The following is a 19632-nucleotide window of genomic DNA, read 5'->3' on the forward strand; positions in this document are numbered from 1 at the left end:
CTCAAGCCTTTTGGATTTTTTTAATCAAACGTTTTTGTCTCAATTCCTCCAACCCCAGTGATCATCCTCTGTAGAGGTAAGGAATCTGAAGAGTTCAGTTTACTGATACCTGCGTTCTAACAAAATTAAATCCTTTATCCAGAACTGGTCCAGTTCCAACTAAGCAAGAAGAGATGGATGCTAGACATTAGAAGACATTTACCCCATCCCAACACCAGAACTGTAAATATGAGAGAGAGAGAGAGACCGCACATTGTAAAGGGCTTGATTCAGCAAAGCACCTTTGCACATGCGAAACTTTAAGCATGAGTGGTCCCACTGAAGTCAAGTGGACTGCTCAAGTGCTTTGCTGAATCAGGGCCTAAATAAAGAAACATTTTGAAAGATGAAGTCTAATCATACACAACAACAAATGTTGACATACAAATAAATATTAGAACAGATCATCAATTTAAGCTGTTCTGAAGAGGATAAAATTTTCAAACTTGTGCATAAATCTGTTTAGTTTTCTTAGTGCAGAGCAACAATTGAATGTTTACTTAAATACATAAAACATCTACGTAGTATTGGACTTTCAAAAGCTTTCTGTGTTGGCCTATGTGCTCCAACTGAAGTCTGAGTTAGGCCTGTGTTCTGAGGGCTTTTAAAATCCCACCCCTATTTTTTTTCCCCTTATGCATTACTTTAAACCAGTTCCATAGATATTAATCAAGGTTTGTGTTCATCTTTTGGATGAAACCAAGCATAAACTTCAGCCCAAAATACGGAGTTGGTTTTTTGTTCTGTTTTACATTATTTATAGATAGATAGATGATTAGATAGATAGATGATTAGATAGATAGATGATTAGATAGATAGATGATTAGATAGATAGATGATTAGATAGATAGATGATTAGATAGATAGATGGATTTTATGGCTGATAAGGATTTAGAACAGAAGCTCCAAACTTAACCTTCTACAACATTTGTACCAATGTTGTAGAAGGTTACGTTAAAACTGTACATAAAAAATTACCCATCACCTACACATGTGTACTTTTACCCCTCTCTAAAAATTATCATTGGTAAGAATATAGTCAGCTATTTTAGGGCATATAGGCCCCAATCCTGCAAAGACTTGCACCCATGCTTAACCTTAAGCATGAGTACACCTCCATGAAGTTAAGCATGTGTGTCAATCTTTGCAGGATTGGAGCCTTGCTGGTTAGGCCCCAATTCAGGACTGCACTTAAGTGCATACTTAACTTTAAGTACATGATTAAGTCCCATTGACTCATGTTTAAGTGCCGTCCTGAATAGGGATGTTTTCTGAAGCAGGCCTTAGAGTACTGCCGTGGGAGAAAAGTCTTAGTGAGAGCAGGTCTGACTAGAGAGCAAGACAACAGAAAAATAGGAAAAAGTAGGTTTATTTTATTTTTTATAGTCCCATTCTTTAAAAAAATGGTGCAATGGGGATGGCTAACAGTTTCAAGTAGAAGGAAAAGTGACAAATGAGTTTTAACTCAGAACAAAGTATCAACTTGTCAGAGTTTGCCAAGAGTCCAGTGAAATTTTCTAGGAAAACCACACTATTGGGCTGAAAGGATTAAAATATAAAGGGAATAGAAGGAGCTTGGATGGGAAAGAGAAAGACAGTGTAATATTAATTATTAGAAAAATTGAACGGAGAATAACAAATTAAAAATACCCATGGAAATAGCATTACTCAGTTCCATGCAGTCAATATATGAACACTGGAGATAAAACAGAAAAGCTAACAGCAGGCTGATAAAGAAATATTCAGAGGAAACCCTTGGAATCATATCCTCTCTCTAAAATGAACTAATGTTGACTGTTTCCTTTCCAGAGGAAATAAATAAAATACTTCCAGATTCTAAAAAACAAACAAAAACCCCCACAACACTCACTCATGTGAAATTACAAAGAAAAAAAGGAGGAATGAATTATCTAATGGAATCCAATTTCAATAGCGTATCAAGATATAACCCACCACCAGCAGACCCGCCAGGGAAATCCAGAAGGCCATAGAAGACCTATTGTTTGAGAAAAGCCAGGACTGGATGGGCTACCTATCAAATATTACAAGAACTCACTCTTCAGCTAGCCCGACATTACCACTCTGATGGGTCAGAAAGAACCAGACCACCCCTCCCCCTGCCACATTCCTCCCACCATACTTGACTGTTAAAATACAGGATTTAGCTTATCCACAAACCTCACACTCCACACACACACTACAACTAGTCTTCTCTCAGAAGAAGCAACAATAACACTGCTGTAGGGAGAACTCAGACTATCACATTACAAAAACAATGTCACTTATACAGGGCTTTTCCACGGAATAGCTTACAAAGCACTTTCAAAGGTGGGCAAATACAGTTATCCTCATTTTGTCACTGAGGTGCAAAGAAGATCAAATGACTTGACTCACCATGTAACAGAGCAATGACACTCTGCCAGACTTCCTGTGTGGCCTCGGGGCAATCACTTAGACTAGTGGTCCCCAAACTTTTCAGGGTCATGTCCCTCCCCATCCATGCCCCTGCGCGAGCCGCGGCTGGGAGCAGGGCTGCGGCTCCCAGAGGTAGTGGGGGATGCGGCCGGGGTAAGGGGGCCAAGGCTAGGGCCGGGAGCAGACCTGGCAATGGAGTCGCATCCAGGGGCTGAGGGCAGGGCCAGGTGAGGAGCTGCAGCCAGGCTGTGGCTGGGGGCAGGGCCAGGAGCCGCGGCTGAGGCAGAGCTAGGAGCGGAGTGGGGCCGAGTCGCATTCGCTCTCCTCATCCCCCAGGGGGGCTGGCCCAGGCCCTGCCACGCACCCCCAAACGTTCCTCCGTGCCCCACCGTTTGAGGACCTCTGACTTGGGCCCTATCCAACAGAGCACTTAAATCACTTACATGCAAGCAGTCCCTTTAAAGTCAATGGGACTATTCACATTGATTAGAATTACACAGGCCTTTGAGCTTTGCTGAACCTGTAGTTTTGTGTCTCCGTTCCCTACTTGTGGGAAACTGGGATAATAATGGTTCCATACATCCTAGGAGTGTTATGAAGATAACTTCGTTCACGCTTGTGTGGCAGTCTGATATGATGGTAACGGCGCAAAAACATTCAGAGAGAATAAGATACGGAATTTAAGTCTCCAGTTGTCTGCTATGTCCAGTTCCATAAGTCCATGTGATGTAACCTTTTCCAGGGTGGACTCTATCATGTAAACTCCTTTGAGAAGATGGAACAGGGGCACAGGGCCAGATGAAGGTAAACTGGGGACCTAGGCACGCTATGACTGGGATTGCCTGGGGTTCAACCCTGCAACCCATAGAATGGAAGTGGCAAAGGGGCTTCTTCTCTTCCAGGGAAGGAGGGGCAGCAGGATGGGGTCCCCAGGCCCACCAGGAACAGCAGGGGTGGTTGTGCAGGGGTCCCCCAGTACTTACCTTGGCTTCCAGGATACATTGGCATAGGTGGGGAGACCAGACTTCCTGCACACAATACTCTACTGGGATGGTGCTGATAGGTGTCTTGGAATTAATATTCCATTAAGATACTTGGGACAGTTCCCCTCTCTCAAAAACTTTTGTTCCATACTGTCTACAGACTCAGATCCTTGCATCAGTTACATTTTGGTCATGTTCTCAAGCCACAGATGTTAACTCAGTATATAACTTGTTAAGTATTTTATCTAATGGGGACTAGGTACCCACATTGTGAGCATGTTTAAACTCAAAATTCTAAGCAGCAAGCCTGAGTGGGTTTTAGACTGGCTTACTGGGGAGACAGGTGGAGATTTGACCTAAGTTGTCAGGGGAAGAGGTAGATTTGCAAGTCATTGTAAAGGTGGCAGTTGAAAATAAGTGAGTTAAATTGCAAAGGAGAAGAAGACTGTGAACATACCCAGAAGGGACATCACAGTGGGAGGAAGGGAGGAGGAAATAGGATCCTCCAAAGTCAACACAACAGGCTCAGTTAAGCAACATAGGAGAACCAGGAAAGCAGGGAGTGAATCAAGGAAGCCTATATAGGAGATGGCCTCAAGGAGGAAAGGAGCAACGGCCCACAGTGCTGAAGAAAAATAAAAGACATGAGTGTTTATATGGATGAAGTATATGCTGTTTTACACTTGGCAAAAAGATTGTCATTAGGGCAGTTTAGGTGCAGTGAAGGAACTGAAAACATTATTGGGGGGTGGGATTAAGGAGAAAGTTGAAGAAAATGCATCGACAAAATCCTTCCTAACACAGGAAGCCATTCAATTAACTTGAAAGGCAAAGCATTTAAAATTGATGAAGGGCAGTATTTTTTCACACAATGCACAGTTAGCATGTGGATCTTATTGCCACATTTAATTCAAGGGGCTAGTAGGATTTATTAAAAAAAAAAAATCAAATTTTTATATGGACAATAGCCAGAGTTGTGATAACAAGGATTTAAAAATCCCAAGAGTTTTGGAAGGGATATAACCCCTCAGACTTCAGGGCATAAACCAGCCGTTAGCTAATAGGGATTAGGAAGAAACTGTCACTGTGGGTAAATTGAGTACTCTATGGTTAGGGCACAGCTTTCCTGGCAGGGCAATGTACCTGTTTTGATGGTTTGCCCTCAGAGGTTAATTGAACCTGGACATTTCCAAACAAATTGAAGAACACTGTTCCATTCTCAGACCATTCTACTGATGATTGAGTATGACTTTATACTGTACCAGACTTGTTTTCCATCAGTGCACTGGCCCTTAGGCATCTTAATCCATAGCTTCATTCTCACAGATCACCTTGATCTGCAACAAATGAACCAAGAGGAAAAAACAACTAAAACATCCGTGGTGGAAGTCTCAGGATGAATCCGGCTGATTCTGTTGAAAATGCTTGACATCTTATATTGTGGCTGGGAGGGAGGCAAAAAAGTTTCTCTGTCTACTTTAGGAGCCACAAGGTCTTGGTCAATTGATTTGTTTCAAGTTGACATTCTGATTAATTCACTGTCTCCTCACTTCATTTCTATTTCAAGTGCCTCCTGTTGTGGGGCAAATTTATAGTTTTGAAGAAAAAAACTGATGATTCAGGCTGAACTGTGTTCATAGTACCAGGGCAATACTGAAAATGAAAAAACTTTGTCATCTTTGCTCAGTGCTTTAGCTGCCTTTTTCAGGTACTGGAGTTGAATGACCTTTGTACCACAACTTGTGATTTAGGCTCATGTTCCTCTTGGCTGATGACCTGAACGATCTCCTTATTTGAAGGACCTTTCCTCATTGATACCACTACACAGTCAGTGGGGGAGCTTGAACTGAAGCACCGATGTTTTAAAGTAGGCAAGGCTGTTGTGTGACAGGGTGTTCTCAAAAATGGAATTTTCCTCCCTCTTGATCCAAAGTAGCCCAAACTTGATAGACAAAGGGGCTTTACATCATGCAGTGTAGGCTGTTTTCCCCATATGTTCAGAGAGGTGAAGGGAAGGGGAAAGAGGCAAGCTTTGGAGTACTTGATCAAGTGCTCTGATCACATGGGTTGATTTATTATGGGACTGGGCTGTTGGGATTTCAGTGTAATTATGTTATAACTTTTTGTAGAATTGTGAACTTAGTTGATGTGAGCATACCAAGACCTGCTATGGATAGGGATTTTGTAATTAAAAAAGATCAATGCATATTGTTATGCAATTTACCCTTTTTCCACCTTCTCCAAAAATGTGTCATTTTCCAGTCACAAAAAACAGCAAAGTATTTGAAAGATAGTCGTGTTTTTATTTTTCTAAGCTTTTACTTGTGGAACATAATAAATGGATACTTAAATGACTTGATATAATGACATCTTTACAAAAACCATTTCCCCCTAACATCTGGACAGCAATATATAAATATTTACAATGGAAAAATAGGCAAGAAAGAAATAAGTAGTCTTCATTATCCAAGTCAATTTCTCTCTAATCATAGGATTTTGACCACAAAATACTTCATTCACTTCTATCCATATTTACACATTTCTTTACTTCACTTGGGCTAGCACTAAGGTTTTAACTTCAATTTTAGGATGCTATATTATGTGATACATGTCACACCTGTTATGGTCCTGTAATTTGCTTTTGTATAGTAGCAGAATTTGCCTGGAATAACAAATCAAAATTTTGAAAATGTTAGCTTTGAAGAGAGAAAAAAATTTAAAACGTATGTAAAGTTTACATACCAGGATACAAAGTTTCTCACACAAATACATCACAACACTGAAAATCAGTATAGTAAAATGTTTTTCTTAATATGGATATTAGGTCTCGATCCAAATCTCTTGGTTTTAACAAAAGCAATATCCCAATAGAACAAATATATATAGAAAAAATAACGCCCTCTTATTTTACTGTTAAAAAAGGAAATGGAGCCTTTTGAAACAAATTAAGATGTGATTTCCTGGAGACGAATGTAAGTTACAGTGAAGAGAGCTTAAAAAGCCCCAAATAAAATACGGTCTTCATTAAGAGGAAGATTTAGCAGATCAGTTGGAACAGTTTAAACCAGCCCATTTAATTTTGTAATATTACAAACGTTAATGTAAAAAACAAGACTTTTTTGCTCTCTGTCCTACAGTGTCACACAATCACGACTGAAAACATATTGCCTGCAGAAATCATAGACACCTACTGCATGCCATTTGGTTTTAGTATGTAGACACTGACTGCCTTGTCCAATACCAGGTTTAACATCCTTCAGAATTCCAGGAAGACTCATTAGAAGTTGCTTTACGTATGTGAGCTGCGTCTCCCTCTAGTGCCCAAAGACATACGAAGTCTTGGTTCTCTTGCTTTATAATGTTCATTGAAGTCCAATCTAAAGCTAAGAAATCGAAGGCTTTCATCGGAACTGGTTGTCAGTAAGATCAAAAACTGTTGCACAATGCCCTGAATGAAAAGGGAAAAAGAGGAGATTCACCAGAATGTACAGATGGTGTCATTTGTGTGCAATAGTATTTGTTGACAAACTGAGGATCTGAATGGTAGCACTGTATTAGAGGAACAGGGAACTCTGAAAGGAAAGGCAAGCAGAATGTTTATAATTAATAGTTCACAAATCAAGTGGAGATGGTCATACAAAAGTGCAAAACTAAGTATAACAAATCCACAGCTATATACAGGGACTTCATGACTGAAGTTAAAAATAGAAAACCTATAACCACAACAGCAGAAGCTCTACGCCAGTTGGGCACTGCTTATTCTGAGAAGCCTCTTCAGCTTTGTATCCCACACCAGAATCACTGCAGTATGAAAGCACTGATGTCGCAGCTGCACCATTGCAACTGGTTCTCCTGCAACCCCTTCAGCAGCTACTTTACAATGTTTATTACACTATCAATTACTTTTCTGTTTCAAGGTACTGCAGCTTATGTAATTATATGCACATAAATTGTGTTCTGTTAGCTGCAGTGCATGCACTCAAGATTTTGATTGTTTTAAAAATGTTTTATTTATAATCTCACAGAAAAATGGTTAAACTAGCTTTATTATGGTTGCAAAGTCACGCACTCAAAAGTTAGTAAATATCAGAACTAAGTTTACCTGTGAAACCTTAATTCACTCCCCTGTGCATATGCATTATATGATGCTAGCTTAATTACATGATCATATGCTATTTTTTACCCACAAGTCCCTGCCTCATTTGCACAGAGCAGACAGTGCCCACTTAATTCAACTGTCTGTTTTCTCCTCATAGTTCAATGGGTAACCCTAGGCCCTATTTACTACACACTATTCAAACTCTGTTCTGAAATCAATTATTAATTTCCTCCTGGGCTTTTCTCTGGTACACATCTCTACAGTGTCTGAGTGCTTCACAAACATTCAGTAACTTATTTTCATAACACCTCTGTGCAGTGAGGGAGTGATATTATCCCAATTTTACTGATGGGGAGCTAAAACAGAGAGATTAAGGTCAAAAATATCTAGTAAATGTAGGCGTCAGCCAACGCCTAGTAGCTGACTTTTCTATAGCAAATTTTATATGTTCAAAGCAGGGTTCCCACTGACTTCAATTGCAGCTGTGAGTGCTCAGCACTTCTGCAAATCAGACCCAGGGTCTCAAGTTGGGGACCCAGAAAATGAGGAATGCACTATTAGTGTCTACCAGTGAAAAGTCTGGATTACATGACTTGCCCAGCATTACACAGAAACTCCCTGACTGAGACAGGAATTAAAATCTAGTTCTCCAGGATGGTTTTCAACCACTTTCACCATCCAGAGACTGAGACCATTAATTTCTCTTCCAGCAATCCTCTGCCTCATTCTACTACACACCTTCCAAATTCTACAATAAATGAGGCAGGGGCCCTACAGCCAACAGTTTCCTTCACTATACAATCCTGATTCATCCCCAGATGACATCAACACATACCACAAAACTTGCAGTGAGTTGTAGCAGTGCCCCCATGGGATGTTACTGCGTGGCAAGCTGGTGCCTTCTAGATTCACAGACTGGGTTGTCTTTTTTGCAACACTAAGCCACCAGTAGTTCCACCATTACTGCTTGCAAGGATGCATCATGTCTACACTAGCCATTCTGGCTGTTATAAACCTGTTCAACATGTTCTTGCACAGCACTCCTCCATCTTTTGCAATACCAATTTGTGGGTATCTGGCTCATTTGTGAAATTCTGCACAAAAATTCACCCCAAGGCAGACAGCCAGCATGGAAATTTTCAGCCCAAAGGGTTAAAATTTCACGAAGTTATAAGCAACCAAAAACAGGGTCTTAGGAAGTGCCAGACAACCTTAGTAGCATCAGTATTTTAGGTGGAGCTGGTATTATTTAATTTTACAAAACGATTTCATACATTAGACATGCTAATTTACAAGATTCACATTTTAAAAGCATTTAGTACAGAACCTTGCCAGTTCTGGCAGTTACTATCACAAATCCAACTTTGGAGACCTGGGTCAGAAACGATGAGCCAGATACCCACAAATTGGTATTGCAAAAGATGGAGGAGTGCTGTGCAAGAACATGTTGAACAGGTTTATAACAGCCAGAATGGCTAGTGTAGACATGATGCATCCTTGCAAGCAGTAATGGTGGAACTACTGGTGGCTTAGTGTTGCAAAAAACAACCCCCTACACGTGTTTTATTGTCTAAGGCCTACATCAGTCCTGGTAACAACAATGCTGTATAAATGCAGAACGTGGTTCACTTAGAAGAAACCTCTGCTGTCTCCCTAACTCATTGATCTATTTTTATTTAATAGGTCTACATTTAACATCTTGTATTTTGTCTAATGTACTAAACATGTGGGAAATTATAAACAGCAAAACAGGAAGAGAACTGGCTCAACAAGTTTAGTTAGAAACATACATTAAAACATACATTATGAAGATGATATCACCGTAATCTTCAACATCTAATTTTATATTTTATTTACTGGCTTTTGAGTAGTTATCGCTAAAAAATACTGTCCTTATCCTACACAGTGCTCTTTGCAGGGGGTTTCAGAAAAGTACACGATGAGACATTTCAAATAAGCTTTGACAACTAGACACAACAGGGCAAGTTGAAACTGAAAATCCATCCTTGACAATCAATTTCCTGACCTTCGTAAATTGATAGAAGTGTGGCCCTAACGTTTTATGGTAGATTACAGTAACGTTAATTTCCTTAAAAAAAATCCTGTGGAATGCTTTGCTTGAAATGTAGCTAAGGGCTTCCATAGTGAATGGTGCATTTGGAATAAAATGTAACTAATTAAGAGTAAGCCTGAATAATTCTCTTTTCACAGCATGTGACTCTGCATGCTTTCACTTAGCTGCTCAGACACTACCCATTTCAACATCCCTAAAAGAAGAACAGAAAATGACTGTTTCTTTAAGAGAATTATTTGGGTAGTAATCATTTGCAAAGATTAGGAAGGTAAATGGAATGCAATTGGGATTATATGGATTAAGATTACTTTTAAAAGAGCTATTAAATCCATTATGAAACAAGTATGAGACTTAACACAAGAGGCTATCATGGTCCATCGTGTAAGTAAGTACTTGCTTTCAAAGCTCATTCAGAACAGCTACTAGAAGTTCCCAAATATCATCCACCTACAAACTATCAATTTTCCTACGGCTGATGTTTTCCATGGAGCCACTCTTGAATTAATTAAAACATATTTAAAAAGACAACACACTGTATTGAGGACTAGCTGACACGAATGCTTTAAAACAAAAAAAATTCAGATCATGGACAGACGAACATTCATATTGAAATTGCAGGTAGTTTTGATTTTTACAAATTCAAATTATACAAAACTGGCAAATTTATTTTTTTGGTACAGATTAAACAATCCTTATAAATCTGAAGGTCACCTGATAGAAATGTGTAAGTATTCGCAGCTGTGAACACATTTTTGGTATAGATTCTTGAAACTCTCTAATCCTTTTGTTCTCTTCTTCCTCTTCGGAAGTAGTTACTCCCCACTCACCCTACAGAACAAAGTGAGAGAGATGTTTAACCTCACATGTATAAACTATAGGTCCAGCAAACAACTGGACTAAACTGACATGTTCATACATCGAAATTCATCATAACAATCCACATATTCAGCTTCTCATATTGTGACTGTCAACCCCCTCACACTGGTTATGCAGCAAATATAACTAACTAGTTGTGTTAATCGACAAAAGGTGACAAGTTATAAAATGTACTGGCCAAGAATTATTATATGATAGACAACGGTAAATGAGAATTCCGTAAGTTTGTGTGTGTTTAGGAATGAGCTGGTTTCATCGCATATCCACTCTTCCAATTGAATGTATCTGTATGGTGGAAGGGAAAAGGATTCGACTTCTAGATTTAGGCAAGACATTTTCCAAGAGGGGTTCAGAGCTCTGAACCTACTCTCCACTCCTCAGTCTGAAACATCTCAAAAATGGCTGACTTTCAAGACCTGCTGCAAGACCTTCTATTTAACTTTCTATGGAGTATGTGGAAGCTGCTGATATACTCTCTCTCTGACTATATTTTTAACTTTTGGCAAAGGTACCTAACAACCTTGGATGTCTGTTTTGTCTTAAAAAGCACATCCACTTGAAATTAAAAAATACATTGTTCTTCCATCTGTTTCAAATAATTGCCACCCATAATTAAGGCTAAGATTATGTCAGAGAGGTCACTGAAGACACGGAATCCATGACTCCCAGAGACCTCCATGACATTTCCCATTTCAGGCCCAGGACGGCCAGGGCCGCCCCCCGCAGTTCCTAGCCCTTCCTCCCCCTTTTGTCAGTTATTTTAAAAAGAAAAAGTCAGGAACAGGTCACAGGCTTCTGTGTATTTTTGTTTATTACCTGCGACATGTCCGTGATTTTTTACTAAAAATAACTGTGATAAAATCTTAGCCGTACCCATAATACATTACACTGGCAGCCTTACTGTACCTCAAGTTCACGCTGCTTCTTTTTCTCTTCAAACTGCAACCTCAGCTGCAGCTCCTCCAAAGCAGCTCTGTACATTACATCTTGAGCACTCTGAAGCTCAATGATTTGATCAAAAATGGCTCGAAGCTGGTTAAGAAGTGTCTGTGAGAAGATTCAGAAAGAGTAAAAAAGAAGAAAATTCTGGATATAAAGAGGATTTTAAAGCTACTGTTACATTTGTTGAGATACTAAAGAATTATTTAGCTGGAAACAAATTGGTAACCTAGGGCACAACTGTGCAAAAAACCCTGATTCAGGAGAAACTTTAATACACTTCTTACCAGAACTAAAAAGGGCCAGTCCATATTGCAATAGCAACATGCTTCATCTCAAGCTCTGTGCCTGCATATGCACCCCAAATGCAAGCCAAGTGACCCACTTTTCTATCTGAAGATTATCACAATGGTTAAGAACATTAAGGGGAAGAGTGGAGTAAAACAGATGGCCAATAGTCCACTTCTAGGTCCAAAATAATTATGTTACTGCTACAGAAAGTCTGGAAAGAAAGAAAGAGCGAGAACATTTCGCAGTTCCTCTTTGTTCTCCTAAAAGATTCTTTTTAAATTCTTACCAGTTGTACAGCTCTTAGTAGCTGTGTAAAACAACTGAATTTTTAACATGAAGGGCTTTGCTCTGGTATTGCCCTTTTCCAACTCAAAAGCAGCTTTTTTGGCTAATTGGCCCATCAAGGAAATAATTATTTGTATTACAGTAGTGCTTGGAGGCTCTCAGTGTGTTATGTGTTATACAGAACAATATAGTACCCACCTCAAAGTGTTTACAATATAATCAAAGCAAGATGCAGAAAGTGGGTGGATTACACTATCGAAATAAATATGAGAGAGGAGATGAGGGCAATGGTAATGAGAACAGGCATTTACATAGGTCAAAAAGATAATAAACATCTGATGTCTCTACTGGCTATCTATCTAGTAGTTATCTGTTGGGAGATTCCCATAAGCATCGTGGAAGAACAAGTCTTGAGAAGGTATCTGAAGGAGAACAGGGTAGTGGTTTCACATTCTAGTCTGCAGAGGGTATTCCTCACATAAAAGGAGGCACGGAGGAAGGTGTGAAGATTCTTGTGGGAGAAGTCGACAAACATGCCACAAGGATGGAATCAGCATGTGGAGAAATGTGATAAGATACAGAGCATGTAAATATTTAGGGACTTAAAAGGTAAATGCTAGAAGTAAAGCTGGTCAAAGCCGGTCAACGTTTCAGAAAGAAAAAAATTTCAATACAAAATTTACAATTTCCTCCCTTTTTTCCAACCAGGTCTAATCTGAAGCTTGTATTTGGTGTGGGGGAGATGGTAGTGGAGGGACTCAAAGCTGTGTGTGTCATCAGACATGGTCAGAATGATGCTGGAGCAGGAGTTAGATGATACTCAATGGACACTATCTTCATTCTTCTCACTCAATCCTGTGATCAGTGACACAGAAAGACAGGGTTGGGGGGGCCACAAAGAGTTCAATTTTGGCCCTGCAAAGTTTAAGTTGATGGCAAGACATCCTGGAGGAGTTAGACGGGCTGAGATACAGGACTGGACAGAGGCAGACAAATTAGGGGTAGGGTGGTAGATTTGAGCCATCAGCCTAGAGTTGGTGGAAGCCATGTGAGCAGAGGAAGTCACTTCAAGAAAGGGGTAGCTGGAGAAGAGGATTCAGTGTAGGCATTGGGCATAGCACCGAGTCCAATAAGGCTCTGATCCCGGGGGGGAGGACTCTAGGTGCTACTGTAATATAAAAAAAATATTTTTATAATTTAAGCATGAGCTGACATAACAAAGTTATGATTTTATACAAAGAAAAAGGCTTACTCTGGAGTCGCTATCCAACAAACAGCGAGAGATGATTGTGTCCAAGAAAACTTCATGAGCAGCGATGATGTGATCTAAGTCCTGTGCTTGTTGGACCTTGTTCCAGAGCTCATCCCATGAACATTCAAGGACCTAGAAAACAAGGATTCAGGGCTAAGCTGTTCTATATTTGATAGATTATATAGTTACTCTTCTACTCTAAATAGAAGACACATAAGTCACCTTGGTTATTAAATGTGACTATTCTCCCTTTTTAACAGTAACAAATTAGATGGATAAAGTGTACCTCAAATGTAATGTAATACTGCATTTGATGAATGAAATGGACCATTTCTGATGCCAGCACGTGGCACTGATGCAGCACCCCAGAAAGCTCTGTAAAAAAACCCAGAGTTTATATATTAAAACAGAGGACACACACACCAGCCAGTGTACTAATATTGCTTTATCCAACATACTAAGTAAGCTATAGCAAGACAGTCATTGGTCTTCATCACTAGCTTTAATACTAGCTAGTAATACTTGAGTAAAGATCTTTCTCTAATGAATTTCTATGCAATATAAGACAAACAAGGAACCAGATGTCTAATCATATAGCATTTTATGGCTTTGCATTATGTAAAAGCCTTTTGCTTCTCAAATCCAAGAGACAGAAAGAAATGCATTATAACTGTACGCAATATTTAAATATGAAAATCTTACAACTCAATGTCTCGAATAAACACTTACTATCCTTCAGGGTTTTTGGTTTTTTTTTAAACACACAATTCTTCTGCATACTGTGCATGAAATATATGTGCTCTCTCAGATATTTTGAGGCAAAAGAGAAGGATGGTCCAGTGATTAGTGCATTAGCCTGGAACTAAGGAGCCATGGGTTCAACTCTCTGCTTCACCACAAATTTCCTGCATGACCTTATTAGGTAAATCACTAAGTGTCTCGCTGCCTCAGTTGTCCATCTGTAAAGCAGGGATAATAGCACCTCTTTACCATACCAGGTAGTTGTGAGAATAAAATACATAAAAGACTGTGAGATGCTCAGATACTACACTAATGGGATTATATAAGTAATGCAGATAGATTAAAGAAATAACATTTCATTAACTGCAAGGTAATCTTGCCACCCAAGAAAAATATGAAACTTTGAAATAGGTTAAGGACAAGTTAAGACTGTGGTGGTGGATTGTTGTTGTTTTGGTTTTTTTAAAACACTTTGTGAGTTTATAAAACCATCAAAAGATTTGAGGGTCTACCAATGAGTACCACCTCTGGTTCTTCACTCAATTTCTTTGTTCATAAGCCATTCCTAGCACATTACATTACATTGATGCATGTGAGGAGTCAAATAAAAAATAAATCTCTAGTTTCATAATAAATGGATGGGTCTGCTACTTTGTTTTTTAATACATATTGTATCAATTTGCTACCCTCCCTGTGACCAAAGTATGTGGGAGCACAAAGAGACAGGACAAATAAAGGTATATTCAGTTTCTTTGTTTGTGTAACTTGTTTTAGGCTGAAAATAGGCATTATGCTGGGAGCCAGTGTCGAAGTTCCAGCACAGACTGTGTGTGACAACAGGCATGTCATTTACCTTCTCCAATCATGAGGTTCTCCATCTGTAAACTGGGGATACTGATATGTACCCATATCATAGGGAATAGGAGCCAAAAGGCATAGCTAAGTGTTAGTCACTCACTATGTTAGAGAAAATTATTAATTTCTTCCCTCTGCAGCTTTTTAAGGAAACACTACTTTCTCTTGGATGAGGATCTGGCTATAGAAGTTGATGCATTGTGAATCTCCCAGACTGGATTATAATACATTGTGTCTAAAGCTGAAGATGGACAACACAACAGCATATCTTCATATCTTTTGTAAGGAATTACTTACACTTACAAAAATAAAATAATCCCAAAATCAAAAGACATGGTGAAGAAAGCTTTGGCAAATCAGGTAGAGACAAACAGCAGAACACACTAGGATGCCATTCAACGCCGGATTAACCTTTTGTAGGCCCGGCGCCAAACATAATTGTGGGCCCCCATGGGGACAATGGAGCATGGCGCAGGGGGGTCGGTCCCCAGAACAAGGGACCAGCCGGGGCAATGGGGCACAGCATGGCAGGGGTGGCCCTGCTCCACCCAGCCCAGTGTGAGGGCACTATTTACAAACTGGCAGTTGCCAGATGCACAATAGCCCACCCGGCTCTGTGCTGCCAGCATGCCCCTTCCCCTCGGGGGTGGGCCCATGCCGTGCCACGCAGCCTCCCTGCCAAACACCAGAACACGCCCCCTTTCCCCCGATTCCCTATGGCCAGAGCCCCCACCAGATCCTGCCACAAATGCATAGCGCCCTGCACACCACCATAACTGCCCAGCACCTCACACAGAACCCCCACTCCCTAGTGCCCCAACACACAGATCTTCCCCGCTCCCTCACAGCCATGCACCCACCCCCAGCCCTCCAGAGACCCACTCCCCCACCCCCCAGCCCCACTCACCAGCCCTGCTGGGATGTGACTGTGTCTGCTCGGCTGAGCCACCAGCGCAGCCAGGGCTGGTCCCGGGGTGGGGAATCGCTCCGGCCCCTTGCGAGTGGCAAGATCAGCCAGACCAGGGCCTGCCCCGTCCGGGCTCCCCCAGGACCCACTTGCCTGGAGGGGCCCAGTCAAGCCCCTCCCCCCACTCCACTGTTTCTCCCCACAACTGACCGAGACTGGCCAGGCTTCTGCACCAGACCCAGGTGGCTCAGCTCCAGGTAGACAGGTGGTGGGAAGCAGAGACTGACCGGAGCCGGAGGTGCACTAGGCTCAGGCCAGGAGGCAGAGAGAAGCGGGCAGGTGGGGCCAGGGGCTGGAGAGGAGCCCTCGGCCAGCCAGCGGGCAGGCCAACAGGAGCAAATGGTGGAGGGGGAGCCAGTGGGCTGTCAGGGTCTGAGGGCACAGTGAAAGCAGAGCAGGCCAGGGCCCCTTCTGAGCATGGGCCTGGCTCCATGGAGCCACTGATGCCATTTATGGACAGTGTTGCGTGACTCTATATTGCTGAGTAAAAACAACGAGGAGTACTTGTGGCACCTTAGAGACTAACAAATTTATTTGGGCATTTTATATTTTATATTGCTGAGTGTAGCACTTAGACACCAGAAGTGATACTATTCTAGAAATACATAAAGGGCAGCCAACGGCAGAGGTCAGTCTAGAACTCCGGTATATTTTGCTCCCAGCCATGTGCAGACTTTTTTAAGCTACGGTTTCATTCCTTTAGGGCCTTCTGGGTCTTTTCCCAAATCTTCTGAGAATGGTTAAACTAGATCACTAAACACCAGCACTGTACAAGACAAAATGAAGGTGGTCCTTGTCCTGAGGGACTTGCAACCCAAGAGAAACAAGAAAGTCAGGGAATCCTGGGAAGGCCAAAGGAAAAGGACTTGACAGACTCAACGTATTTGTTGGTTTAGATCGGGGTCGGCAACCTATGGCACACGTGCTAAAGACGGCGCACAAGCCCATTTTTAATGGCAGCTGCCAGCTCTCCTGCCTCTTCTCACAGTGTGCTGAGTTCCTGCCCCTCTTCCTCTTCCTCCCTCCCTCCCTGTTGGCCCTTGCGAGGGAGGGGGTGGGGGAGGAGCGGAGTCAGCGTGCTCACTGCTCCCGACGACGGAGGCAGAAAAGAAGCAGGGGCAGGGGCAGGGGCAGGGCATATCCCCTCCAGCCCCCTGCTGTGAGCACCCCATAACCCCAGCCCTCTGCCCTGAGCCCTGCAGCCCCGCACACCCCCAAGGCCCCTGTCCTGAGCCTTGTACCCCCCTCACACACACCCAGCCCTCTGCTTGACTCCTTTACCCCCCGCCCCAAGACCCCAACCCTGACTCTGGCACCCCCACACATACCCAGGCCCCCGTGCCCTGACACCTGCACCCCCCTCACATGCCCCCAGCCCTCTGCCCTGACTCTTGCACCCCCCCACATCCCCAGCCCCCCCCCACCCCATGCACCCCCCACATCCCCACCCCCACCCCAAGCACCAAACAGGAGCTCCTGCACCTCCCCCCCCCACATTCCCACCTGCACCCCTCCCAGCAAATGGGAGCTGCCAACTACATCATCAACCAACTACACCATCCACCCTATAGCAACTTCATCTAGATCATATTTCCCTAATTTCTGTATGAGACTGGCAAGCCTTACTAAAAATTAAGGTCTCTCAAATCAAAAGCTTCCCTCCTTCCCCTCCACAAGGCCAGTAACCCTGTCAAAGAAGAAAATTAGGCTAGTCTGGCATAATTTGTTCTTGACAAATCCATGTTGGCTATTACTTATTACCCTAATTCTTTAGGTGCTTACAAACTGACCGTTTAATAATTTGTTCCATATCTTGCTGGGTGTCATAAAGTCAGGCTGATTGGTCTAGAATTTCCAAGGTCCTCTTTGTTATCCATTTTCAAGATAGTTACTATATTTATCTTCTCCATTCCCCTCATGAGTTCTCAAAGATAATCGCTAACGGTTCCAAGATTGCTTCAGCTAGTTGCTTAAGCACTCCAACTTGAATTTCATCAGACCCTGCCAACTTAATTGCATCTAACCTATCTAAATATTCTTTAACCTGTTCTCTCTCTATTTTAACTTGTGTTCCTTCCTCCTTGTTGTTACTGTGAATTGTGTTAAGTATATGGTCAAAATTAACCTTTTTAAGTGAACACTAAAGCAAAATATGCATTGAATACCTCAGCCTTTTTGAAGTCACCTGTTATTAGCTCTCCTTCCCCACCAAACAGGAAGGGCCTATACATTCTCTCATCTCTCTCTTGCTCCTAGTATATGTATAAAGCCTTTTCTTATTGCTTTGGATATCTTTTGTTCGGTGTAACTCATTTTTTGCCTTAGCCTTTCTGATTCTGTCCCTACATGCTTCTGTTATTCTTTGGTATTCATGCTTAGCAAGTTGACCATGTTTCTACTTTTGTAGGATTCCTTTTGATTTTCAGGTCATTAAAGAACTCCTGATGGAGCCATATTGGCTTCTTTCTTCCTATCTTTCCCTCACATCAGGATAGTAGGCTACTGTGCCTTTAATATTGTCTCTGAGAAACTGCCAGATCTCCTGAACTCCTTTATACCTTAGATTTTCTTCTTACAGGACCGTACCTACCAGCTCTCTGAGTTTGTTAAAGCCTGCTTTTTGAATTCCATGGTGCTTATACTGCTGCTCTCACTCTTTCCTTAGAATCATAAAATCTATCATTTCATGATCACTTTAACCTAAATTGCTTCCACCTTCATATTCGCAACCAATTCCTCCCTGTTAGTCAGAATCAAGTCTAAAATGGCTGCCCTTCGGTTACTTCCTTAACTTTCTGAAACAAGAAGTTGTCCAATACATTCCAAGAACTTTTTGGAGATTTTGTATTTTGCCATATTACTTTTCCAACAAATATCTGGGTAGTTCAAGTCCCACATAGGTACAAAGGTATGGGGACCTTTAACATTTCAACACTTTGTATAGGAAAGCTACCTTATGTAAATTTTATAGGTTTCTATAATTAGTAATAATCTAATTCCCCTTTCTAAATCTTGTACAGTTGGACACCTGATAATAACTTAGCCTGCCTTTTCAGGTGTATGGTGCAGGTGTGTGTGTGTGGGGGGAATATTAAAAAACCTCTAAAAATAAAGTTAAATTAATTTTTTTCTAAAAGTTCTCTATTTGTATTTGGCTCTTCTATGACTATGTGATATAAATGCCAGTGAAGACTTTCTAAGTCCCTCATACCTTTGCCAGTAGTAAGTATGTGGCCAGCATACTGACAAAAAGCCTTACACCGCAGCATACATACTTCTCTCTCATAGTATTATTATACAGCTTTGTTTACACTCAACTTTTATTACATACAAAGAAGCACCTATCCATTGTTCTAGGCAATCCTTCATATATTTTAGAACAATTAAAAAACCCAGACTCTTCCAGTACTCTCACTTTGTCCAATAATTAATACATTTATAACCAAGCTGCTACAATATGTAACCCATCTTTGTGATCTCCCGGTGTCTCAAAGCCAGAATACACACAGTGTTGGATCAGATAGGATGTAGGAGGGGGAGAAGCAACTTGGAAAGCGGAATGGCCCTCAAGGAGAACACCCCACCAGATGTCTCCCTCACTTTTATATGAGTGGAGCTCCAACTCAGACACCTCCACTGCTCACAACAGTGACTGCAAGCCATGGGGAGAGAGGTGTTCGGTCACACAGGTATCAGTCCATTTAGGGCTAGATCAAAATCAATAACAAATTTTAGCCAATACCTAGTAGGTCGCCAATATGGATCCAAAAAACACTGCTGTCGTGTGCTCCCAGAAAGATGTACACTATAAAAAGA

At 41.5% G+C, this 19632-nt stretch overlaps 1 protein-coding gene across 4 annotated transcripts in view; it reads right to left on the reverse strand.

Annotated features, from left to right (window-relative positions):
• TUBGCP3 (tubulin gamma complex component 3) overlaps positions 1-19632 on the reverse strand; it is a 152498-nt gene that overhangs the window by 25547 nt on the left and 107319 nt on the right. For 2 of the 4 annotated variants that reach the window (XM_073350029.2, XM_073350021.2), the window contains exons 18-22: positions 13540-13628; positions 13254-13385; positions 11393-11533; positions 10322-10438; positions 5720-6885 (exon numbers count right to left, since the gene is read on the reverse strand). The exons of 1 other annotated variant lie outside the window; for it this stretch is intronic. In XM_073350029.2, the coding sequence (XP_073206130.1) occupies positions 6727-6885; positions 10322-10438; positions 11393-11533; positions 13254-13385; positions 13540-13628 (638 nt within the window). In that variant the 3' untranslated portion in view covers positions 5720-6726. Of the gene's footprint in view, positions 1-5719; positions 6886-10321; positions 10439-11392; positions 11534-13253; positions 13386-13539; positions 13629-19632 lie in introns of those variants that run through there. One more of the 4 variants, XM_073350040.2, reaches the window with a different exon arrangement.

The sequence above is a fragment of the Lepidochelys kempii genome, chromosome 1 (assembly GCF_965140285.1).
Source record: "Lepidochelys kempii isolate rLepKem1 chromosome 1, rLepKem1.hap1, whole genome shotgun sequence".
NCBI classification, from domain to species: domain Eukaryota; kingdom Metazoa; phylum Chordata; order Testudines; family Cheloniidae; genus Lepidochelys; species Lepidochelys kempii.